The sequence below is a fragment of the Garra rufa genome, chromosome 23 (genome assembly GCF_049309525.1).
Source record: "Garra rufa chromosome 23, GarRuf1.0, whole genome shotgun sequence".
NCBI lineage: Eukaryota > Metazoa > Chordata > Actinopteri > Cypriniformes > Cyprinidae > Garra > Garra rufa.
Window position 1 is genome coordinate 1,253,760 of NC_133383.1, and position 27,298 is coordinate 1,281,057.

General features: G+C 34.0%; 1 protein-coding gene across 1 annotated transcript in view; it reads left to right on the forward strand.

The window, feature by feature from the left end:
* The window catches only part of LOC141299698 (palmitoyltransferase ZDHHC8B-like), a 36,317-nt gene extending 12,184 nt beyond the window's left edge, over positions 1–24,133 (forward strand). The window contains exons 2-10 of the mRNA XM_073830080.1: positions 860–981; positions 4,343–4,500; positions 6,878–7,050; positions 9,328–9,430; positions 9,491–9,582; positions 11,185–11,314; positions 13,436–13,544; positions 13,629–13,735; positions 20,563–24,133. Coding sequence (XP_073686181.1) covers positions 860–981; positions 4,343–4,500; positions 6,878–7,050; positions 9,328–9,430; positions 9,491–9,582; positions 11,185–11,314; positions 13,436–13,544; positions 13,629–13,735; positions 20,563–21,378 — 1,810 coding nt within the window. The 3' untranslated portion in view covers positions 21,379–24,133. The remainder of the gene's footprint in view (positions 1–859; positions 982–4,342; positions 4,501–6,877; positions 7,051–9,327; positions 9,431–9,490; positions 9,583–11,184; positions 11,315–13,435; positions 13,545–13,628; positions 13,736–20,562) is intronic.
* The last annotated feature ends 3,165 nt before the right edge of the window (positions 24,134–27,298 follow it).

Consider the following 27,298-nt stretch of genomic DNA (forward strand, 5'->3'; position numbering starts at 1 on the left):
AAGCCAAGCTGCTTCAGTCCAGTAAGTATTCAATTGGAAATATTACTACAGTTATTCTGATGTTTACTTGATGAAAATCAGTTAAAGGGAAAAAATTTACAGATAATGTACTCACCCCCTTAAAGATGCTCATGTCTTTCTTTCTTCAGTCATAAGGAAATGGTGTGTTTTGAGGAAAACATTTCAGGATTTCACTCCATATAATGAACTTCTATGGTGCCCCCGAGTTTGAATTCCAAAATGAGGTTTAAATGCAGCTTCAAAGGACTCTAAATGATCCCAGACGAGGAAGAAGAGTCTTATCTAGTGAAACAATCGGTTAATTCCTTAAAACATTTACAATTTATATACTTTTTAATCTCAAATGCTCATATTGCTGAAGTAGACGAGACAAGCATTTGAAGTTAAAAAGTATATAAATAGTCTTTTTTTTTTTTTTATTAACCCATCGTTTTGCTAGATAAGACCTTTATTTCCTCAGCTGTGATTGTTTAGAGCCCTTTGAAGCTGCATTTTTGAAGTTCAAACTCGGGGCACCATAGAAGTCCATTATATGGAGAGAAATCCTGAAATGTTTTCCTCAAAAAACATAATTTCCTTACGACTGAAGAAAGAAAGACAAGAACATCTTGGATGACAAGGGGGTGAGTACATTATCTGGACATTTTTGTCTACTCCTTTAAAATTTGACAGCAAAAACACTGAACACAATGAAGCACCAGCTGAAGGAGGACGCTTGAACAATTACACTAGAAGAGCTTTTACTTGATAAAATACTCAACTATCAATCAGATGACAGAAGACACATTATGTGTAACAGGAAAGTGTTGATCAATTCTAGATCTGATGTTTCTCTCAGGTGTCCGTGGCTCATGGTGAACGTGTCTCCTGCTCTTCCGCCATGCGTCGGGATCGTCTTCCTCTTCGTTATGGCGAACTTCATCATGGCCATGTTCATGGATGCCGGCGTGTTCCCGAGAGGTCAGTGGAGTCAAACATAGACATTAACCTTTAAAGGCCGGCTAAAAATAACTATGGTTCTTAAATGTTTAATAACTTTTGAACCACTAATCCAATTTGAATGCTTTAAAAAGTCTCGTAATGCACAGAGTCTATTCTTTTCAGTGGATATTCAGAGGCTCCGTGGTGAGCGTGATTACGTCATCACATTGTCTTCAGCACTGATTCGTCAGATCAAACCAATGCATTTGGGTCCTCTGAGCCAAACAGGAATGATTGCTGATGCTTAGTCCCACCCCTGTGCCCAGATTGGCTCAAACTGTCATCTATTCAACCAATAAACATAGGTTTTGGTCTTTTGAACCACCGATCAGCAAGTTTCTTTGGAAATCTGAACAAATGCAAAGTGAAAGTAAAATGCGTCTTGCTTGCATGAAAACAAATTCAAAATAAGACATTTGCATGACAGCATTCTTTGAAAAAGCACAGAAATACTCAGGACAGAGCCCTTTGACATAACACAAACCGAAAACAAGGATAAAACAGCAGTGCATATCGGATAAAGCACTGGAATTTAGGTTTTCGTGTCACTGGGCGATGTCCAGGTAAAATAGATTTGGACGCAGACTACAGCCAGCAGATCCATCTATTTGGTTGTAATATTATGTAATTAATACTTATATAGTTTGTAAAGATTTTTTGCACTATTTCTTCTGTTGCCCTCTGTATATTTCCCTCTCATTTTGTGTGTAGTTTGTGAATAATTTGGACTGTTTATATTTTTGTTGCACAAGACAATTTGTGCAATTGTTGTCACTACTTCCTACACTGTTGGTGTTTATTGTTCATACTCAGATTAAGAAAAAGTAACTTTTTTACTGTGTTTTGCTATTATATAACACTGTTTCTGCTATGACTTTACTCCTAAAAAGTTTTTGGACAGGTCTATATTGTCAGTAAACTAAATATAATATAATGTTATATATAATAATAATATTGTAATATATGGCTGTAACTTGCTTGTGGAATGTTATATATAGACAAAATTTTATTTGGAAGTGTAAAACACCTAAATACAAATTTCTAAAGAAAAAAATCCAAACTTCAGGAGTTTTTGTTTGAGTACACAGTAAAAAACACCCATTGTTGTTAACGTTTTTTTTTTTTTAGAGAAAACAAAAAGAAAATTGTTCACCCAAAAATGAAAATGTGATGTTTATCTGCTTACCCCCAGGGCATCCAAGATGTAGGTGACTTTGTTTCTTCAGGAGAACACAAACCAAGATTTTTAACTCAAACCGGTGCAGTCTGTCAGCCAAATAATGGCAGTGGATGGGCATCAAACCTTTAAAAGTAAAAAAACATGCACAGACAAATCCAAATTACACCCTGCGTCTCGTGACGATGCATTAATGTCCTAAGACACAAAACGATCGGTTTTTGGGAGAAACTGAACAGTATTTATATCATTTTTTACCTTTGATACACAGCCACGTCCAGCTGTCCTGAGCACGAGTTTATCATCCGGCTGTGTATCAAAGGTAAAAAATGATACAAATACTGTTCAGTTTCTTACAAAAACCGATCGTTTTGTGTCTTAGGACATCAATGCATCGTCACGTGCCGCAGGATGTAATTTGAATTTGTCTGTGCATGTTTTTTTACTTTTAAAGGTCTGGTGCCCATCCACGTCCATTATTTGGCTGACAGACTGCACCGGTTTTTGTTAAAAATCTTGGTTTGTGTTCTACTGAAGAAACAAAGTCACCTATATCTTGGATGCCCTGGGGGTAAGCAGATAAACATCACATTTTTAATTTTTGGGTGAACAATTTTCTTTTTACTATCCCTTTAAGGACACAAATATTGTAGATGTCAGGGTATTTCACGTTGGGCCATTCATCTGGATCATTTCTCCAACAAAAGGAAGGTAAGGAGAAGGTGCACTGACATAGACCAATAAAAGTTAGTTTCTCAATATATCTCCAACCTTTCAGGGTGGTGAAATGATCCTTTGACATGGTTAAAAATAATGAATGTTTACTGTTGCTTTTAAATTTGAGTAATATGACACATTGCGCTCTGCTTTTGTCGACAGTTTATAAAAATGTAGTTCTGTGTTTTTTAATTTGTTTACTGTACGCCTTGTCACATAGCAGCTTTTAGACATTGTTCAGTTTTTTGTTATAAGTCAGAAATGACAAGGAATCAGCTTCCCGCAATACAAAGTCAATGGAGAGCGTTGGATTGTTTTCCCCCCGGTGTGGGCCTGGTTTTCAGATTATGACGTGTGGCGCTCTGTCTCTATATACATAAAATATACATTAACTCTTATTAAAGCAAGTTCTTCAGTCAAGAGCAGTGAGTGATTTTTCTTTGTGTTTTGTTTTATTAGCCTACCATCACCCAAAGATGACAATTCTGTCATCATTTACTAATGGTAAATAATGGGCTAATTTTCATTTTTGGGTGAACTAACTCTTTAACTCTGACACCACAACACACGTAATCTCAAATTCTGACACTTTTTTTTCTCAGAACTTTTTTTTTTGCCATGGATTTGAAAAAATAAGGTAATTTTAACATGTTGTTAGCACATGTTTTAGCACATTGTTAACACAGTTATCATGCTGTTGGCTTGTTTCTAAAATGATAAGCACGTTGCTAGCATGTTATTAGCATGATTATCATGTTTATTGCTAGGATGTTTTAACATGTTGCTTACATGTTTTTATAATGTTGCTAACATGACTTTGCATGTTGTTAACATGTTTCTAGCATCTTTTTTGTATTATTTTTTTCTCATAATTCTGTCTTTTTTCCTCACAAGTGCAAGTTTATCTTGTAGTTGCAATAATGAATCCATATTTGCTATTTGTACTTTTTTCTTAGTATTTCTCTCAAAATTGTTAATTTTTTCTTTTAGAATTTATTTAGAATTTACATTTTGCAATTCAATTACGTTTTTTTTCCACCACAGAAAATGTATTATGTATATCTAACAGATGTATAAATTGTAAAAAAAATATTTATATGTACACTACCACTCAGTGTGGAAAGTTTGGAATCAGTAAGATGTTTTTATGTTTTTTTAAAGAAATTTCTTCTGCTCATCAAGGCTGTGTTCATTTGATCAAAAATACAGAAAAAATGTAATATTGTGAAATATTATTACGATGTAAAACATTGTTGTTTTTTTAATTTCACAATTCAGATTTTATATCTCACAATTCTGAGTTTCTCACTATTTTCTCTCAGAATTGCAAGATTAAAAATTGCAATTACTCTTTTTGCTACTTTTCTGTGGGGACACAAGCTTCCATAGTAATCTCTCATTAAGTGCGCACCACTGCTGGTCTCACGCTTTCTGTTTTCTCCACAGCGAATGAGGACGAAGACAAGGACGAGGACTTCCGTGCGCCGCTCTTCAAGAACGTGGAGGTGCGCGGCGTGCAGGTGCGCATGAAATGGTGCGCTTCCTGTCATTTCTACCGTCCGCCGCGCTGCTCGCATTGCAGTGTGTGTGATCACTGTGTGGAGGTGAGACAAATGCTAAAACACTAAAAAATAAGATATATAAGGCCTCCATTTTTTCCTGGCATCCTTTGGGTAGCATTACTTAAGCAATAAGGTACGAGAGGCCGTGCTGTATCATGAATAAATCACGGCTGAAGGGCGTTGTTAGGCAACCCCTGCAACCCCTTCAGCCGTGATTTATTCATGATACAGCACGGCCTCAAGTACCTTATTGCTTTTATAAAACGGTTACCACACAATAAAAATATTAAAATCAAAAATATATATTAATTTATATATATTAAGTTGTACGTTTTCATAAAGTAAAATCATTAACTGCCTTCCGCTGTAAAAAGTAGTCCCTAACTGCTGCAGCTGTGTTTACGTTGCTAAGGGTGGTTGCTAAGGGGGTTCAATGATACACAAAACCGTTGAGTGAAGCGGTCATAGCAGTGCTGTATCATGAATACGACACAGCTGCTGACCAATCAGAATTGAGGAATGGAACTAACCGTTTTATAAAGCAGAATAAACACTCTTTCAAGCACAATAAGATGCAAAAGAGAACATAATTCAAAAATAAAAGCTGTGACTTTTAATTACAATTCTTTTATATTTTGCAATTCTGACTTTTTTCTTGCAATTCGGTTTTATTTTTCCTGCAATGGTATAAAGAAATGTAAAAAGCTAATTGTGACTTTTTTTTTTTACAATTCTGAGTTTATATCTCACAGATTTAGCTTTTCTCTCAGACTTGCGAGATAAAAAGTTACCCTTTCACCTTTTTATGTTATTCAGTGGCGCAAACAAGCTTCCATAATAATAGGAACATGCTAACAACATGCTCTTTAAATATAAACATGCTAATCATGTTAGAGTCATGCTAGCAAAATGTTAGTAACTTGCTAATCATGCTAACAACATCATGTTAGAATCATGTTAGCAACATGCTAGTAACTCTAATCATGTTAACAAAATACTAATAACATGCTAATCATGTTAGAATCATGCTAGCAAAATGCTAGTAACTTGCTAATCGTGCTAACAACATGCTAATCATGTTAGAATCATGCTAGCAAAATGCTAGTAACTTGCTAATCATGCTAGAATCATGCTAGAATCATGCTAACAACATGTTAATCATGTTAGAATCATGCTAGCAACATGTTAATCATTCTAGAATCATGCTAGCAACATGCTAATCTTTCTAGAATCATGCTAGCAACATTCTAATCATGTTAGAATCATGCTAGCAAAATGCTAGTAACTTGCTAACCATGCTCACAACATGTTAATCATGCTAGAATCATGCTAACAACATGTTAATCATGTTAGAATCATGCTAGCAACATGCTAGTAACTGTAATCATGTTAACAAAATACTAATAACATGCTAATCATGTTAGAATCAAGTTAGCAAAATGCTAGTTACTTACTAATCAGGCTAGAATCATGCTAGAATCATGCTAACAACATGTTAATCATGTTAGAATCATGCTAGCAACATGCTAGTAACTGTAATCATGTTAACAAAATACTAATAATATGCTAATCATGTTAGAAACATGCTAATTATGCTAGAATCATGCTGGTAGTGTGCTAGGGCCTTGTTAATCATGTTAACAGCATGCTAGTAACATGGTAGTATGCTAGTAACTTGTTAATCATGCTAGAATCATGCTACCAAAATATTAGTAACATGCTAATCATGCTAGAAACATGCTAATTATGTTAGAATCATGCTAGCAGTGTGCTAGTACCTTGTTAATCATGTTAACAACATGCTAGTAATGTTAGAGTCATGCTAGTAAAATGCTAGTAACTTGTTAATAATGTTAGAATCATGCTAGCAAAATGCTAGTGATTTGCTAATCATGCTAACAACATGCTGGTCATGTTAGAATCGTGCTAGCAAAATGTTAGTAACTTTCTAATCTTGTTAGAATCATGCTAACAAAATACTAATAACATGCTAGAAACATGCTAATTATGCTAGAATCATGTTAGCAGTGTGCTAGTACCTTGTTAAGCATGTTAGCAACATGCTAGTAACATGGTAATCATGCTAGAAACTTTCTAGTAACTTGTTAATCGTGCTAGAGTCATGCTAGCACCTTGCTTATCATGTTAACTAAATGCTAGTAACCTGCCAGTCATTCTAGTAACATGCTCATCATGGTAAAAACATGTTAATCCTGCTAGAAACATGATAATAACATGCTAGTAACGTGCTAATGAAACTAGAATCATGGTAACCACATGCTAGTATTGTATACCATCCTAATGTGGTTTCTACATTGATTTGGAGATTTAATGTGAAGTTATGAAAATATAAATATTATTGTTTGTGCAATTTGTTTATTTTTTAATCAATAAGCACTAATATATGTAATCTGTTCAGGACTTTGACCATCACTGTCCGTGGGTGAACAACTGCATCGGGAGACGCAACTATCGCTTCTTCTTCCTCTTCCTCCTGACTCTGAGTGTTCACATGGTGGGTGTGTTTTCCGGAAGTCTCCTGTATGTTCTGGATCATCTGGAGAACCTGTGGGAACTGCACGCCGCGGTCACGTATCCTTCAGCTCCATGATTGTGAAATGACTCAAACACTCCTGCTGCTGTCTGTCATTGGTCAGTGTGATAGATAGTCCCGCCCCCCGACTCACGTGATTGGTCAGTCAGAAGTTGACACAAACCGGGTCGCTCAAGCAAAACACTGTAATGTTCTGAAAGCATCACAGTATTTCAGTCTTCAGGAAGAGACTCTGAGCCAGTGTTATTTTAGTATTATTTACAGTTTTTATATATTGAATTAGATTTTTTTTTAACTATTAAGTTGGCATGAGAAAGGCAACTTACTGAAATGCCATTTGAACTTACAGTTATTCTTCTTCTTCTGACTCTGAGACTGAATTTTCTGACTGCTACTCCTCCTAGAGCTTTAACTCTCCAAACTCCAAACTCAGTTTAGATCTTTAGACTGATCTTACTTAGTGTGCTAAATAGATTCAAACTCCAACTGTCAAAATTCCCACAATCCCTTGAGACTCTATCAAACTGCCCTTCTATCAACTATAATTATAATCCATTTAAACTCAGTCAAACTAACTTACTAATCATGCTAACAACATGCTAGAAACAGGCTAATCATGCTAGAATCATGTTAGAAACATGCTAAAAATGCTAGTAACTTGCTAATCAGGCTGGAAACTTGCTAGCAACATGCTAGTAACAGGCTAATCATGTTAGAATCATGATAGCAATGTTCTAGTAACTTGCTAATCATGCAAACATGTTAGCAACATGCTAGTTACATGTTAGTCATGCAAGCGACATGTTAATAAAATGCTAGTAACTTGTTAATCATGATAAAAACATGCTAGTAACAGGCTAATCATGCTAGAATCATGTTAGAAACATGCTAAAAAAATGCTAGTAACTTGTTAATCATGCTGGAAACATGCTAGCAACATGCTAGTAACTTGTTATTAATGTTAGAATCATGTTAACAACATGCTAGTAACAGGCTAATCATGTTAGAATCATGATAGCAATGTGCTAGTAACTTGCTAATCATGCAAACATGTTAGCAACATGGTAGTAACTTGTTATTAATGTTAGAATCATGTTAACAACATGCTAGTAACAGGCTAATCATGTTAGAATCATGATAGCAATGTGCTAGTAACTTGCTAATCATGCAAACATGTTAGCAACATGCTAGTTACATGTTAGTCATGCTAGCAACATGTTAATAAAATGCTAGTAACTTGTTAATCATGGTAAAAACATGTTAGAAACAGGCCAATCATGCTAGAATCATTTTAGAAACATGCTAAAAATGCTAGTAACTTGTTAATCATAAAAAAAATAAACATACTACCTACTTGATAATCGTCCTAGAATCATGTCAACAACATGCTAGTAACAGGCTAATAATGCTAAAAACATGCTAATCATGTTAGAAACATGGTAACATGCTATTAACATGACAATCAAACTAAAATCATGCTAACAACATGCTAGTAACATGCTATTCATGACAGAAACATGCTACTAATTTGCTAATCATACTAGAATCATGTTAGTAACTGTCTAGTCGTGCTAGAATCATGTTAGCAACTTTCTAATCATGTTATAATCATGCTAGTAACATGCTAATCATGCTAGAATATTGTTACCAACATGCTAGTAATTTGTAAATCATGCTAAAATGCTAGTAACATGCTAATCATGCTAACAACATGCTAGTAACTTGTCAACCATGTTATCAACATGCTAGCAACATGCTAATCATGCTAGTAGCTTGCTAATCATGTTAGAAACATGTTAGTAATTAGCTAATCATTATAGCAACATGCTAGTTACATGTTAATTATGTTAGTAACATGCTATCTACCTATCTATTTTTTTAAACTACTTAAAACTGAAAACCTACAAACTTCTAGCTTTTAAAACTTTTTTAACTGTCCGTTTTAGCTTTCTCAAGCCAACTTCAAAGTTTGTCCTGACAAGCCTTTTTTATCCAGGTTTTTTAAAAATTTTTATTTAACACTTATTATTTTCAGTAATTTTGTTATGTTTTGTCATTTTAACTTTTATATGTTACTATATATGTTTACTTTACTTTTATTTCAGTTGTAGTTGTTGTTTTTTTACTTTAAGTTTAATTAAAAAAATTATGCAAGTTTGTCATTTTTATTTATTTATTTTTTAGCTTTATTTAGTTGAATTTAAGTGTAGGTTTCAGTTAACAGAAATGCTTTTAATGCTTTTTTACCCACGTTACAAACTATCCAAGTGTCTGAAACACGAAGCAGTGATGAGTTCTTGACGGTGTGTGTTCAGTCTGGCGGTCATGAGCATTTCAGCTCTGTTCTTCATTCCCGTCTTGGGTCTGTCCTGTTTTCATCTGGTTCTGGTGGCGAGAGGACGCACCACAAACGAACAGGTAAGATCATATCTGACATGCATCGGTTTCTGCATTTATTTTGATTAAACTGCATCACAGGTGACGGGGAAGTTCCAGGGAGGAGTGAATCCGTTCACACGCGGCTGCTGTCAGAACGTGCAGTTTGTGCTCTTCAGTCCCATCACACCGAGGTCAGAGCGCTTTCACACTTTAAAACACTCATTTACATCAAAATCATGATGTTGATCAAATCCATATGCTGTTATCATTTCTGCGTTTCCTTACCAATAAAATAACAGCATGCAGAGTGAAGCAAATGAAGACCTCATGCTATTTTTTAACAATTTAAAGTAAATTTGAAGTTATTTTAATGCACATTCGTGTTGCATGATATACCAGTAATATTAAAATTAAATATTAACAAATTGTAATATTTAAGGAATATTTACCTGAAAAATTATTTACCAAAATTAATTTACAAGAATATTGTAAATACACCAGACAGCATTTCTGAGGAAAAATAAATAAATAAATATATATATATTTTTTTTTTAATAAAATCAAATTACTCTTTATAAATTAATTAGACATGCTTTTGGTCATGATTATTAAAATTTTATGAAACTATTAAAATGGCATGCAGAAAATAAATAGAAAACAGATTCACAGAATTTGATCAAAATTAATAAAACATATTTTATAGGGCCTTAAAATTAAATTTTTGCTAAACTTTTAAGAAATTGCTGTTAAATCATGTACATTCCATGATTTTAATTAATTAGACATGCTTTTTGATCATATTTTTATTATTTTAAATACAAACAGTTGACATGTAATGATTGTGCTAATACTAATAATACAAATATTACAGGAATATTTACCTATAATATAAAATCTAATTAATATTTATTAATTAATTAGACATGCTTGTGATTATTAGTATTTAATTAAACTATTAAAATGGAATGCAGAAAATTAATAGAAAACAGATTAACAGAATTTGATAAATTAATAAAACGTGTTTTATAAAATAAATATAAATATTATAAATATTAACCTTAAATATTATATGTGTGTGTGTGTGTGTGTGTGTGTGTGTGTGTGTGTGTGTATATATATATATGATATATATATTTACCAGATAAATTATTTACCAGAATTTATTTACAGTTTAAAATTGTAAATACAAAAGACAGTATTTCTAAAAAAAATAAAAAAATAAATAATTCTTTAGAAAATCGAGTTATTTATTAATTAATTGGACATACTTGTGATTATTAAATTTACTAAAACTATTACAATGGAATGCAGTATGTTTCACGATATTAATTAATTAATTAATTGATTAATTAATTAATATTTGTAATGTAACCATTAAAATAGAGTCTAGAAAAATTCTAAATGGGAAAAACTGAATCCAGAAAAATTCCAACAAATTTGGAGAAAAAAAAAATTGAATTTTTTCTTTTTTTTTTTTATTGTATTTGTCCTTTAGTTTGTTACTTGTTATTAATAACAAAGATAAAATAATAAAAATTGACTTTATTAAAATATGCAACAATAGCTAATAGTTGCAACTCTCACGCATTAAATAATGCAGAAAATACCCAAAAGGTATTAGCATTTATGCATTTAGGACATGCTTTTATTCAAAGCTATACATTTTTATCATACGTATTCCTAATGCATTTTCTTATGAATCAAACATCAAGGATTGGCAAAGCTAGTTCTTGCTGATAAACTAACAGCATGCATGTTGATTTTTAACATTGATGTTGCTCTTTCAATATCAGGTACACTGAGAAACTCAGTGACAGATTGCCGCTTCGCATTCAGCCTCCTTTCCATCACCCAGAGTCCCTCAAACTGAGCCCCGTGAAGAGCTCTGATGGCAGCGACCCGAGCCAAACGCTCCCGATCAAGGTACTTAATGCCCATAAATACTTCATTTGTGGTCTAATGAAGAAATGAATGAGGTCAAACAGCAAACTTGACCTGCGTTCAGCGGCATTAACCTTCAGATGTGCTTTATAAACGTACTCACTTAGATTCATGGATGAACATACAGTCAATTTACTAAGATACTGAAGCCTAATGATTATTTATGGAATGTTTTCAGCTTATGAATGTTAATACATGTGTATTATCTATACAGTTTTTATTATTTTTTGTTTTAGTTATAGTTACTTTAGTTCATCAAGTTAAACTAGGTGAGTAAAGTTTGTAGACAAACTTTGATTTGCCTTAAAAAAGCATAGCCAGAAAGTTTGAAGTAGGTTTAATTAGTAGTTTTAAAAGCTTGAAGTTTAGACACTAGATAGCAAGCAGAGTCAATTTTTTGTAACATATTTTATCAAGTTACTAGCATGTTTCTAGCATGGGTTGGTTGCATGGGTGTTGCTAGGGTACTTGGGGTGGTTGCATGGGTATTGCTATGCGGTTGCTAAGGTACCTGGGCAGTTGATATGGTGTTGCTGTGCGATTGCTAAGGTATCAAGAATGGTTGCTAGGGTGGTTGTTAGGGTACCTGAGTTGGTTGCTAGGGTGTTGCTATGCGGTTGCTAGGGTATCAAGGATAATTGCTAGGGCGGTTTATAGGGTACCTGAGTTGGTTGCAAGGGTGCTGCTATTTGCTTTCTAAGGTACCCGGGGTAATTGCTAAGGTGTTAGTATGTATTTGCTAGGGTGTTGCTATGTAGTTGCTAAGGTACTCTGGGTGGTTGCTAGAGTGTAGTAATGTGGTTGCTAGGGTATTCAGGGTGGTTACTAAGGTACCTGGGTTGGTTGCTATGTGATTGCTAGGTACTCAGTGTGGTTGCTAGGGCAGTTGCTAGGGTACCTGATTTGGTTGCTAAGGTGTTGCTGTGCGGTTGCTAGGGTATCAAGGATAGTTGCTAGGGCGGTTTTTAGGGTACCTGAGTTGGTTGCAAGGGTGCTGCTATTTGCTTGCTAAGGTACCCGGGGTAGTTGCTAAGGTGTTAGTATGTATTTGCTAGGGTGTTGCTATGTAGTTGCTAAGGTACTCAGGGTGGTTGCTAGGGCAGTTGCTTGGGTACCTGAGTTGGTTACTAAGGTGTTGCTATGTGGTTGCTATAGTACTCGGGTGGTTGCTAGGGTGTTGCTGTGGTTGCTAATGTACTTTGGGTCGTTGCTAGGGTGTTGCTGTGTGGTTGCTATGTACTCGGGTTGGTTGCTAGGGTGTTACTAGCATGTTGTTACCATGATTAGCAAGTTACTGGCATGTTTCTAGCATTTTGCTATCATGATTAGTAAGGTATTAGCATGATTCTAGCATGATTAGCAAGTTACTAGCATGATTCCAGAATGATTAGCATGGTACCAGCATGATTCTAGTATGTTACTAGCATGTTTTGGCATGATTAGCATGTTACTAGCATGATTGTAGTACGATTAACAAGATACTAGCATGTTTACTCAGGTTGTTTGCCAGGGTGTTACTAGCATGTTGTTACCATGATTAGCAAGTTATTGGCATGTTTCTAGCATGTTGCTATCATGATTAGTAAGGTACTAGCATGATCCTAACATGAATAGCATGTTACTAGCATGATTCTAGCATGATTAGCAAGTTACTAGCATGGTTCCAGAATGATTCTAGTATGTTACTAGCATGTTTTGGCATGATTAGCAAGTTACTAACATGATTAGCAATGTACTAACATGATTCTAGCATGATTCGCATGTTAATAGCATGATTAGCATGTTACTAGCATGATTAGCATGGTACTAGCACGATTCTACATTTTGTTGTAGTTATAGTTATTTTAGCACATCAAGCTTCCACATTCCACAGCTGAAATAAAATATTTTTTACGTGATTTAAGTTAACATTATTTTATTCCAAGTAATGAAAAATGTTTTTTTTTTTATTTTTTATTTTTTTTATGATTTCAGTTTTAGTTTAATAACCCTGGTTTCAAAGCAGCTTCCCCATCCATCATGCCAGATCACAGTAAGAGTGTGATTATATGTCTCTATCACTGTCTGTGTATCTTTTGTGTGATTTAGTTGTGTTTGTGTCAGTCTCTAGAGGAACTAGATGCTTCAGACAGCAAACGTCTGACCAGTCCACCTCCACTGCCCCCTAAACCAGATCCAGTCCTGCTCAAGAACCATTTGGCAGCGTTGGAAGGTGGGTGGACATGTGGCACAGTCGTGTTTCTGGACGTCTGAAATGCTAAATGTCTTCATGTCTCCTCTATGTGTTTTCTAACAGAGAGTTTGCTCCAGTCCAGAGCTCTAATGCCTTCAGGACACAATATGAATCCACTTCAGACATCAGAGTCGCCCTCCAGAGTGCTCTACCAAGTTCCCAGAGGTCAGGTAAGAACACAGATTTATGCAAAAATTGTTTAGCCGAAGGAGAGCTGGTTCTCCCACTGTAGCCTGTGTTCACCCAAGGATTTTATTCTCCTGTGGCCATCCAAAGGGTGTTTATCTTTCCTTGTCAGCGTCTCCTCAGGCTGCTCACTGGGGGAATAAAGCTTTATGTGTTGTATTTCCAGCAGCCGCTTGTTTAAACTACATAGAGCTTGCTAATTACTTTTGGAAAACTTTTAAACATTTAAATATATCAATCAAACAAAACCAACCAACATTTAAATCTCTTAATAAAACACAAATCTCTAAAATCTCTAATTAGAATGAAACCAACTATAGTTTAAATCTCTTTATGGGACAAAACCGACCAGTGCTTAAATTTCTTAATGGGGTGAAATCTACCAACGTTTAAATTTCGTAATAGAACGAAACCGACCAACGTTTAAATCTTGTAGAAAGAACAAAACTAACCAATGCTTCAAACTCGTTTTAGAACTAACCCAACCAATGTTTACATTTTTTTAATTGGGCTGAAAGTGACCAATGTTTACATTTCCTAATAGAACAAAACTGACCAACGTTTAAATCTTGTAATAAAACAAAACCGACCGACGTTTACATTTCTTAATGGGCTGAAAACTACCAACGTTTAAATTTCGTAATAAAACAAAGCCGTCCAATGTTTAAATTGCCTAATAGAACAAAATCGGCCAACGTTTAAATTTTTTTAAAGGCCTGAAGACTACCAACATTTTAATTTCGTAATAAAACAAAACTGCCTGACGTTTAAATTTCATTATAGAACTAAACCGACCAATGTTTAAATATCATAATAGAACAAAACCAAGCAATGCTAAAATCTTGCAAAAAAAAAAAAATCTAAAGCAACCAACATTTAAATCTCTTAACAGAACAAAACCGACCAACGTTTAAATTTCGTAATAGAACAAAATCCGCCAATGTTTAAATATCGTAATAGAACAAAAACGACCAACGTTTACATTTCGTAATAGAACGAAACTGACCAATGTTTAAATCTCTTGACAGAACAAAATGACCAACATTTAAATGTCTTATTGGGACAGAAACTACTGACGTTGAAATGTCATAATAGGAATAAACTGACCAACATTTAAATCTCGTAATAGAGCAAAAACGACCAACGTTAAAATCTCGTAATAGAACAAAAACGACCAACGTTTACATTTCGTTATAGAACAAAATCAGCCAACGTTTACATTTCTTAATGGCCTGAAAACTACCAACATTTAAATTTTGTAATAAAACAAAACCGTCCAACGTTTAAATTTCATAATAGAACAAAACCAGCCAATGTTTAAATATCGTAATAGAACAAAAACGACCAACGTTTACATTTCGTAATAGAACGAAACCGACCAATGTTTAAATCTCTTGACAGAACAAAATGACCAACATTTAAATGTCTTATTGGGACAGAAACTACTGACGTTGAAATGTCATAATAGGACTAAACTGACCAACATTTAAATCTCGTAATAGAGCAAAAACGACCAACGTTAAAATCTCGTAATAGAACAAAAACGACCAACGTTTACATTTCGTTATAGAACAAAATCAGCCAACGTTTACATTTCTTAATGGCCTGAAAACTACCAACATTTAAATTTTGTAATAAAACAAAACCGTCCAACGTTTAAATTTCATAATAGAACAAAACCAGCCAATGTTTAAATATCGTAATAGAGCAAAAACGACCAACGTTAAAATCTCGTAATAGAACAAAAACGACCAACGTTTACATTTCGTTATAGAACAAAATCAGCCAACGTTTACATTTCTTAATGGCCTGAAAACTACCAACATTTAAATTTTGTAATAAAACAAAACCGTCCAACGTTTAAATTTCATAATAGAACAAAACCAGCCAATGTTTAAATATCGTAATAGAACAAAAACGACCAACGTTTACATTTCGTAATAGAACGAAACTGACCAATGTTTAAATCTCTTGACAGAACAAAATGACCAACATTTAAATGTCTTATTGGGACAGAAACTACTGACGTTGAAATGTCATAATAGGACTAAACTGACCAACATTTAAATCTCGTAATAGAGCAAAAACGACCAATGTTAAAATCTCGTAATAGAACAAAAACGACCAACGTTTACATTTCGTTATAGAACAAAATCAGCCAACGTTTACATTTCTTAATGGCCTGAAAACTACCAACATTTAAATTTTGTAATAAAACAAAACCGTCCAACGTTTAAATTTCATAATAGAACAAAACCAGCCAATGTTTAAATATCGTAATAGAGCAAAAACGACCAACGTTTACATTTCGTAATAGAACGAAACTGACCAATGTTTAAATCTCTTGACAGAACAAAATGACCAACATTTAAATGTCTTATTGGGACAGAAACTACTGACGTTGAAATGTCATAATAGGAATAAACTGACCAACATTTAAATCTTGTAATAGAGCAAAAACGACCAACGTTAAAATCTCGTAATTGAACAAAAACGACCAACGTTTACAGTTTGTAATAGAACAAAATCAGCCAACGTTTAAATTTCTTAATGGCCTGAAAACTACCAACATTTAAATTTCGTAATAAAACAAAACCGTCCAACGTTTAAATTTCATAATAGAACAAAACCAGCCAATGTTTAAATCTCGTAATAGAGCAAAAACGACCAACGTTAAAATCTCGTAATTGAACAAAAACGACCAACGTTTACATTTCGTAATAGAACGAAACCAAACAATGTTCAAATCTCTTGACAGAACAAAATGACCAAAGTTTAAATGTCTTATTGGGACAGAAACTACTGACGTTTAAATGTCGTAATAGGACTAAACTGACCAACATTTAAATTTCGTAATAGAACAAAAACGACCAACGTTAAAATCTCGTAATAGAATATAACAGACCAACATTTAAATCTCTTAAAAAAATAAATAAAAAAAAAACGACCAATGTTTAAATGTCTTAATGAGACAAAAAAAACTATCATTGTTTAAATGTCGTAATAGAATGAAACCAACCAATGTTTAAATCTCTTAACAGAACAAAACCTATAAATGTTTAAATCTTATAGTACAACACTGACCAACTTAAATCTCTTAAAAGAACAAAACCAACCAAAGTTTAAATTATCTTTATGGGACGGAAACTACAGATGTTTAAATGTTGTAAAAGAACAAAACTGACCAACCTGTAAATCTTATAATAGAATGAAACCAACCAATGTTTAAATCTCTTGACAGAACATAATGATCTGCATTTAAATGTCTTATTAGGACAGAAACTACTGATGTTTAAATGTCGTAATAGAACAAAAACAACCAACATTAAAATCTTGCTATAAAACGAAGCCGACCAACATAAAATCTTGTAATAGAATATAACAGACAAATGTTTAAATCTCTTAACAGAAAAGCAACCAACGTTTAAATTTCTTAATGGAACGAAAACTACTGATGTTTAAATTTCGTAAAAGAACGAAACCAACCAACATTTAAATCTCTTAACAGAACAAATTCGACCAATGTTAAAATGTTTTAATGAGACAAAAACTACAGATGTTTACATTTCGTATTAGAACCAAACCAACCAATGTTTAAATGTTATAATAGAACAAAACTGACCAACATTTAAATCTTGTAATAGAATGAAACCAACCTTTTAAATCTCTTAACAGAACAACATCTATCAATGTTTAAATCTTATAGTACAAAACTGACCAACGTTTAAATCTCTTAACAAAACCGACCGAAGTTTAAATTTCAACAAAAATGAACAATGTTTAAATCTTTTGATTAAAAAAACCTCACTAACATTTAATTTTCTTAAGAGAAACGTTTTGTAATAAAATTAAACGCTTAAATTTCGTAATACAATGAAAATGTCCAATGTTTACATTTCGGAATAGAACGAAATCGACCAACATTTAAATCTCTTAACAGAATGAAACCAACCAATGGTTAAATGTCTTAAATGGATAAAAACGACCAACGTTTAAATGTCGTAATAGAATGAAAACGACCAACGTTTAAATCTCGTAATAGAATGAAAACAACCAACGTTTAAATTTCGTAATAGAACGTAAACGACCAATGTTTAAATCTCTTAACAGAATGAAAACGACCAATGGTTAAATGTCTTAAATGGATAAAAACGACCAACGTTTAAATGTCATGATAGAATGAAAACGACCAACGTTTAAATCTCGTAATAGAATGAAAACAACCAACGTTTAAATTTCATAATAGAACGTAAACGACCAATGTTTAAATCTCTTAACAGAATGAAACCAACCAATGGTTAAATGTCTTAAATGGATAAAAACGACCAACGTTTAAATGTCGTAATAGAATGAAAACAACCAACGTTTAAATTTCGTAATAGAACGAAAACGACCAATGTTTAAATCTCTTAACAGGATGAAAACGACCAACGTTTAAATGTCGTGATAGAATGAAAACGACCAACGTTTAAATGTTGTGATAGAATGAAAACGACCAACGTTTAAATCTCTTAACAGGATGAAACCAACCAATGGTTAAATGTCTTAAATGGATAAAAACTACCAACGTTTAAATGTCGTAATAGAATGAAAACAACCAACGTTTAAATTTCGTAATAGAACGAAAACGACCAATGTTTAAATCTCTTAACAGGATGAAAACGACCAACGTTTAAATGTCGTGATAGAATGAAAACGACCAACGTTTAAATGTTGTGATAGAATGAAAACGACCAACGTTTAAATCTCTTAACAGGATGAAACCAACCAATGGTTAAATGTCTTAAATGGATAAAAACTACCAACGTTTAAATTTCTTAATAGAATTAAAACGACCAACATTTAAATCTCTTAACAGAATGAAAACAACCAACGTTTAAATCTCTTAACAGAATGAAAACAACCAACGTTTAAATGTCGTGATAGAATGAAAACGACCAACGTTTAAATCTCGTAATAGAACAAAAACGACCAATGTTTAAATCTCTTAACAGAATGAAACCAACCAATGGTTAAATGTCTTAAATGGATAAACACGACCAACGTTTAAATGTCGTAATAGAATGAAAACAACCAACATTTAAATTTCGTAATAGAACGAAAACGACCAATGTTTAAATCTCTTAACAGAATGAAAACGACCAACGTTTAAATGTCATGATAGAATGAAAACGACCAACGTTTAAATCTCGTAATAGAACAAAAACGACCAATGTTTAAATCTCTTAACAGAATGAAACCAACCAATGGTTAAATGTCTTAAATGGATAAAAACGACCAACGTTTAAATGTCGTAATAGAATGAAAACAACCAACATTTAAATCTCGTAATAGAATGAAAACAACCAACGTTTAAATCTCTTAACAGAATGAAAACGACCAACGTTTAAATCTCGTAATAGAACAAAAACGACCCATGTTTAAATCTCTTAACAGAATGAAACCAACCAATGGTTAAATGTCTTAAATGGATAAAAACTACCAACGTTTAAATCTCGTAATAGAATTAAAACGACCAACATTTAAATCTCGTAATAGAATGAAAACAACCAACGTTTAAATCTCTTAACAGAATGAAAACGACCAATGGTTAAATGTCTTAAATGGATAAAAACGACCAACGTTTAAATGTCGTAATAGAATGAAAACAACCAACATTTAAATCTCGTAATAGAACAAAAACGACCAATGTTTAAATCTCTTAACAGAATGAAACCAACCAATGGTTAAATGTCTTAAATGGATAAAAACGACCAACGTTTAAATGTCGTAATAGAATGAAAACAACCAACATTTAAATTTCGTAATAGAATGAAAACAACCAACGTTTAAATCTCTTAACAGAATGAAAACGACCAACGTTTAAATCTCGTAATAGAACAAAAACGACCAACGTTTAAATGTCGTAATAGAATGAAAACAACCAACATTTAAATTTCGTAATAGAATGAAAACAACCAACGTTTAAATCTCTTAACAGAATGAAAACGACCAACGTTTAAATCTCGTAATAGAACAAAAACGACCAATGTTTAAATCTCTTAACAGAATGAAACCAACCAATGGTTAAATGTCTTAAATGGATAAAAACTACCAACGTTTAAATCTCGTAATAGAATTAAAACGACCAACATTTAAATCTCGTAATAGAATGAAAACAACCAACGTTTAAATCTCTTAACAGAATGAAAACGACCAACGTTTAAATCTCGTAATAGAACAAAAACGACCAATGTTTAAATCTCTTAACAGAATGAAACCAACCAATGGTTAAATGTCTTAAATGGATAAAAACTACCAACGTTTAAATCTCGTAATAGAATTAAAACGACCAACATTTAAATCTCGTAATAGAATGAAAACAACCAACGTTTAAATCTCTTAACAGAATGAAACCAACCAATGGTTAAATGTCTTAAATGGATAAAAACTACCAACGTTTAAATCTCGTAATAGAATTAAAACGACCAACATTTAAATCTCGTAATAGAATGAAAACAACCAACGTTTAAATCTCTTAACAGAATGAAAATGACCAACGTTTAAATGTCGTGATAGAATGAAAACGACCAACGTTTAAATCTCGTAATAGAACAAAAACGACCAATGTTTAAATCTCTTAACAGAATGAAACCAACCAATGGTTAAATGTCTTAAATGGATAAAAACTACCAACATTTAAATGTCGTAATAGAACGAAAATGACCAACGTTCAAATCTCTTAACAAAATGAAATCGACCAATGGTTAAATGACTTCTTGGAAACTGTGGCTGCATGTTCTTCTAGATGTTCCTTTGTCTGTCAATGTAGATGGGGTCGAGGATTTCCCCACTGGTTCCTCAGGAACACGCATCTGAACCCAGCCTGCTCCAGTCTGAGAATCATGTCAACACTCTGACTCTGAACTCACGCTCTCTGAGTCTCAAACACTCCAGTCGCCGCGGATCCGAGCGAGCCGAAATCCCACAAGCGCCCCAAAGTGTCCTCAGCGGCCGGACGGGGAGCCTGTCCTACGACAGCTTGCTGCGTCCCATCGGCATCCAGGCGCCGTTTTTACCCATGGATCCGCCTCAGTCCCGCGGCTCCGTTGATATGCAGCAGATTCCGGCACGCAACTGCAGCCCGGTGTTCATTCACATGAACCGCGAGCCGTCGCCCGTCCGCTACGACAGCCTGCCCAAACCACTCATGAGCTCCATCCAAGAGCGCCGTGAGCCCGACGACAAGGACAAACCTGCGCAGGCTTCTCTCGGGCCGGACGCCGGCATCTACGACACCCCCAGCAGACGCAGCCTGCCGCTGGATTTCCGCGGACCGTCGTCTCGCGGTCCAACTCCTCCGGCATACGGCTCACGGGAGTTCCTCCTGAGCAGCGCGGCGTACGGCTACGGGAGTCGCTCGCATCTGTCCTCCTCCTCGTCTTCGTCGCTCACCCGCGCGCCTCGGACCGCCAGTTCGCCGCTGCACTTTAACCGCTCTTTATCGCCCTCTATCTATCAGTCTCTGGACCGACAGTCACAGCTCCCTTCGTCCTCGTTTCCCGCTCCTCCTCCCACCTCATCCTACGGGCCGCAGAAAGCACTGGCTTATATCAGAGGAGGAGAAATACCTGAACCAGAACTATGAGTCCTGATGAAAGCGTCCGTTTAGAGACGCAATGGAAAACCTGGAAATATGAGGGAATTTTAAACAGATAGTTAACCTAAAAACAAAAGATGTTTTGGTAACCAAACAGACCCCATTGACTTCCATTGTAGGGGAAAAAATACTATGGAAGTAAATGGCTACCGGCAACTATGGAAGCCGTTTCTGCCACTGAATAAAAAAAAGGTAAAAAATTTATTGCGACTAGTTATCTCACAAATCTCACCTTTTTTCTCAGAATTGTGAGATAAATGCTCACAATTGCGAGTTATAAAGTCAGAATTGCGAGATATAACCTTGCAATTCTGAGAAATTAAGTCGGAATTGTGTGATATTAACCTCACAATTGTGAGTTCTAAAGTCAAAATTCCGAGATATAAAAAGTAAGAATTCCGAGATATAAACTAGCAATTCTCAGAAATGAAGTCTGAATTGTGGCATATAAACTCAAAATTGCGAGTTCTAAAGTCAAAATTCTGAGATATAAACTAGCAATTCTCAGAAATGAAGTCTGAATTGTGTCATATAAACTCAAAATTGCAAGTTCTAAAGTCAAAATTCCGAGATATAAAAAGTAAGAATTCCGAGATATAAACTTGCAATTCTCAGAAATGAAGTCTGAATTGTGTGATATAAACTTGCAATTGCGAGTTATAAAGTCAAAATTCCGAAATATACCAAGTCAGAATTCCGAGATATAAAAAGAAAGAATTCCGAGATATATACTTGCAATTCTCAGAAATGAAGTCGGAATTGTGTGATATAAACTCGCAATTGCGAGTTCTAAAGTCAAAATTCCGAGATATAAAAAGTCAGAATTCCAAGATATAAAAAGTAAGAATTCTGGGATTTTTATACTTGCAATTATCAGAAATGAAGTCGGAATTGTGTGATATAAACTTGCAATTGCGAGTTCTAAAGTCAAAATTCCGAGATATAAAAAGTAAGAATTCCGAGATATAAACTAGCAATTCTCAGAAATGAAGTCTGAATTGTGGCATATAAACTCAAAATTGCGAGTTCTAAAGTCAAAATTCTGAGATATAAACTAGCAATTCTCAGAAATGAAGTCTGAATTGTGTCATATAAACTCAAAATTGCAAGTTCTAAAGTCAAAATTCTGAGATATAAACTAGCAATTCTCAGAAATGAAGTCTGAATTGTGTCATATAAACTTGCAATTGTGAGTTCTAAAGTCAAAATTCCGAGATATAAAAAGTAAGAATTCCGAGATATAAACTAGCAATTCTCAGAAATGAAGTCTGAATTGTGGCATATAAACTCAAAATTGCGAGTTCTAAAGTCAAAATTCTGAGATATAAACTAGCAATTCTCAGAAATGAAGTCTGAATTGTGTCATATAAACTCAAAATTGCAAGTTCTAAAGTCAAAATTCCGAGATATAAAAAGTAAGAATTCCGAGATATAAACTTGCAATTCTCAGAAATGAAGTCTGAATTGTGTGATATAAACTCGCAATTGCGAGTTCTAAAGTCAAATTTCCAAAATATAAAAAGTCAGAATTCCTAGATATAAAAAGTAAGAATTCCGAGATATAAACTAGCAATTCTCAGAAATGAAGTCTGAATTGTGTGATATAAACTTGCAATTGCGAGTTATAAAGTCAAAATTCCGAAATATACCAAGTCAGAATTCCGAGATATAAAAAGAAAGAATTCCGAGATATAAACTTGCAATTCTCAGAAATGAAGTCGGAATTGTGTGATATAAACTCGCAATTGCGAGTTCTAAAGTCAAAATTCCGAGATATAAAAAGTCAGAATTCCAAGATATAAAAAGTAAGAATTCTGGGATTTTTATACTTGCAATTATCAGAAATGAAGTCGGAATTGTGTGATATAAACTTGCAATTGCGAGTTCTAAAGTCAAAATTCCGAGATATAAAAAGTAAGAATTCTGGGATTTTTATACTTGCAATTATCAGAAATGAAGTCGGAATTGTGTGATATAAACTTGCAATTGCGAGTTATAAAGTCAAAATTCCGAAATATACGAAGTCAGAATTCCGAGATAGAAACTCACAATTCTGAGAAATGAAGTCTGAATTTTGCAATATAAACTCACAATTGCGAGTCATAAAGTCAGGATTGTAAGATATAAACTTTTTTTTTCTTCTCAGAACTGGACTTTATAACTGGCAATTGTGAGTTTATATTTGCAATTCTGGCTTTATATCTAGCAATTCTGACTTTATAACTTGCAATAGTGCATTTATATCTCATAGTTCTGAGAAAAAAAGTCAGAATTGCAAGATGTAAACTTGCAATTGCAAGAAAAAAATTCATACCTTTTTAATTTTTTTATTCAGTGGCGCAAACTGGCTTCCATAGGCAACTGTTTGTTTACGAACATTCTTCAAAATATCTTCTTCTATGTTCAACAGAAGAAAGAAATTCATACAGGTTTGGAACAACGGATGAATAAATGATGACAATTTTAATTTTTGGGTGAACTATCGCTTTAACAAACAGTGATGATCCAAAAAAAAATAAAAAAAAATTCAATCGGTCTAAAAATGTATTGGTCAAAAGGGGTTGGAAACACTGTAGAGATGCTGATATCCCATCAAAAACATATTTTCTACTTTAAAAAAAAATCATTTTAACTTAAAATATTTTTAAAAAATACTTATTTTCAGCTAGTTTTTTAAGGCATCATTTCTAATTTTTATTTAATAACTAAAATTAATAAAAATGATAGACATTTAAAAACAGAAAAGCAACAGATTTAATAAAACTTTAATTAAAATGAAAGTAAAAACAGAAAATATACAAATAAAATCTAATTTAAAAAAATAAAGAACATATTGATCATATTAAAATAACTTTATCCCAACAGGTATTCTTCCATTTATTTATTGTAAAAATGTATTTACAGGAATATATTGCAGTCAGTTATTCTATGAGTCAGAAAAATGGATTTAAAAAAATAATAATAACTCAAGACAGTAGCCAATGTGACATAACATTTATAAACAAGCAAATCTATAAGTAAGAAAAGATTTTACTACACTAAAAGATGCAAAAGACTTCATTGTGTGCTTTAATTAAAACACATTTATTTGTTAACAGTATTATTTAATGTCAGATATATTTGTTTTGTTACTTCTGTTTTTTTTCTGTATCATTATTGTGTTTTATAATGTAATTCTTGGCTAATAAAGTTTGATTTGTTGACTTGATGGTTTTGGTTTCTGCTCTTATAATGAACTTTATTTTCTTGTTAATTTTAGATCTGAAATAGGGTGTTGTAGGTCAGACTGTTTTAATAAAGGTCACAATCCCACACTAAAAAAACAGATTCCCTTGATGTCAGTGAAGTAGACAGGAATATTATCAGGATTATTACAAACTTTATGGAAGCAGAAGTTCCCTCTGGTGTTCACTGAGACAAATTACATGCGGTTCATGAACTGGAAAGTTCATGTGTAAACAATATACATGTACATCTTAAACAAATCAGTCTGAATATACAAGTGTAAAAACTGATGCAAAGTATGGAAAAGCACATCATCAGACTGCTTTTAATATTGATGTGCCAAAATGAATAAATCATGCAGTAAATATTGTTTATTTGAGCTTCCTGTGCTCACATTCAGCCCTTTCTGATTACACCCAGTGATCGCGATTCGTGCATTAGTTGTGTTCCCGTGATGGAATCACTTACCGCCTTTGATCAAATATTAAGAGTGCTACGCGCGCTCCCGCCAGACTTTGAAAGGCTTTTTATGGAGAGGTGTTTGATGTGCCGGTTCGCCTGAGGTGGACTGATAACGAGGAGAACTAGCGAGCTAATGCAGTGGTAGTACTGACAGTGTCGTGTAAACAATTGAGTGAGTCATTTACGCTGGAACCGCTCCGATTGATTCAAACCTGTGACTTCGATCATTCAGCTCAAGCAATTCAATAGCAAAAAGCAGTTATAGCCATTCGTTTTCAAATTTAGACATCGATTGTAATGATTGTAATCATTTGATTTAAATCGGAAATTTGGAGCTTGTTCGCAAATCGTTTGATTCAAATCGAGACTTTGGTGTGGGTTCATGAATCATTAGATTCAGATTGAGACTTTAGTGCAGGTTCACAATTAATTTGATCGAGTTTGGAACTCGAGTGTGTTCGCAAATCATTTGATTCAGATCGGGACTTCATTGTGGGTTTGCGGATCATTTGATTTAAATTGGGACTTCTGAGCTTGTTCACGAATCATTTGATTCAAATCGTGACTTCGGTGCGGGTTCACAAATCATTTGATTCAGATTGGGACTTCATTAAGGGTTCGAGAATCATTTGATTCAGATCGTGACTTCAGTGCGGGTTTATGAATCATTCGATTTAATTTGGAACTTCGAAGAGGGTCCACGAATCATTTGATTCAGATCGGGACTTGGTGCGGGTTCATGAATCATTAGATTCAGATTGAGACTTTAGTGCAGGTTCACAATTAATTTGATCGAGTTTGGAACTTCAGAGTGTGTTCGCAAATCATTTGATTCAGATCGGGACTTGGTGCGGGTTCATGAATCATTAGATTCAGATTGAGACTTTAGTGCAGGTTCACAATTAATTTGATCGAGTTTGGAACTTCAGAGTGTGTTCGCAAATCATTTGATTCAGATCGGGACTTGGTGCGGGTTCATGAATCATTAGATTCAGATTGAGACTTTAGTGCAGGTTCACAATTAATTTGATCGAGTTTGGAACTTCAGAGTGTGTTCGCAAATCATTTGATTCAGATCGGGACTTCATTGTGGGTTTGCGGATCATTTGATTTAAATTGGGACTTCTGAGCTTGTTCACGAATCATTTGATTCAAATCGCGACTTCGGTGCGGGTTCACAAATCATTTGATTCAGATTGGGACTTCATTAAGGGTTCGAGAATCATTTGATTCAAATCGTGACTTCGGAGCTTGTTCGCAAATCATTTGATTCAGATCGGGACTTCAGTGCGGGTTTATGAATCATTCGATTTAATTTGGAACTTCGAAGAGGGTCCACGAATCATTTGATTCAGATCGGGACTTCACTGCAGGTTTGCGGATCATTTGATTTAAACTGGGACTTCGGATAGTGTTCAAATCGGGACTTTGGTGTGGGTTCATGAATCATTTGATTCAGATTGGGACTTGTGTGGGTTCACAAGTCATTTGATTTAGTTTGGATCTTCAGAACGAGTTCGCAATTCATTTGATTCAGATTGGGACTTCGGTGCGGTTTCGTGATTCATTTGATTTAAATCAGAACTTTGGAGCATGTTTGCGATGAATTCAAATAGGGACTTAGGTGCGGGTTCATGTATCATTTGATTCAGATCGAGACTTCAGTGTGAATTCAGATCGGGATTTCATTGCGGGTTTGCGGATAATTTGATTTAAATTGGGACCTCGGAGAAGTGAATCATTTAATTCAAATCAGGAATTCAGTGCAGGTTCATGAGTCATTTGATTTAGTTTGTAACTTTAGAGCATGTTCGCAAATCATTTGATTTAAATCGGGACTTTAGTGTGGGTTCACAAGTCATTTGTGACCCTGGACCACAAAACCAGTCATAAGGTTAAATTTTACAAAACTGAGATGTATACAATAAATAAGCTTTCTATTGATGTATGGTTTGTTAGGATAGGACAATATTTGGCCGAGATACATCTATTTGAAAATCTAGAATCTGAGGGTGCAAAAAAATCTAAATACTGAGAAAATCACCTTTAAAGTTGTCCAATTAGGTTCTTAACAATGCATATTACTAATCAAAAATTACATTTTGATATATTTACAGTAGGAATTTTACAAAAAATCTTCATGGAACACGATCTTTACTTAATTTCCTAATGATTTTTGGCATAAAAGAAAAATCAATAATTTTGACCCCATGCAATGTAT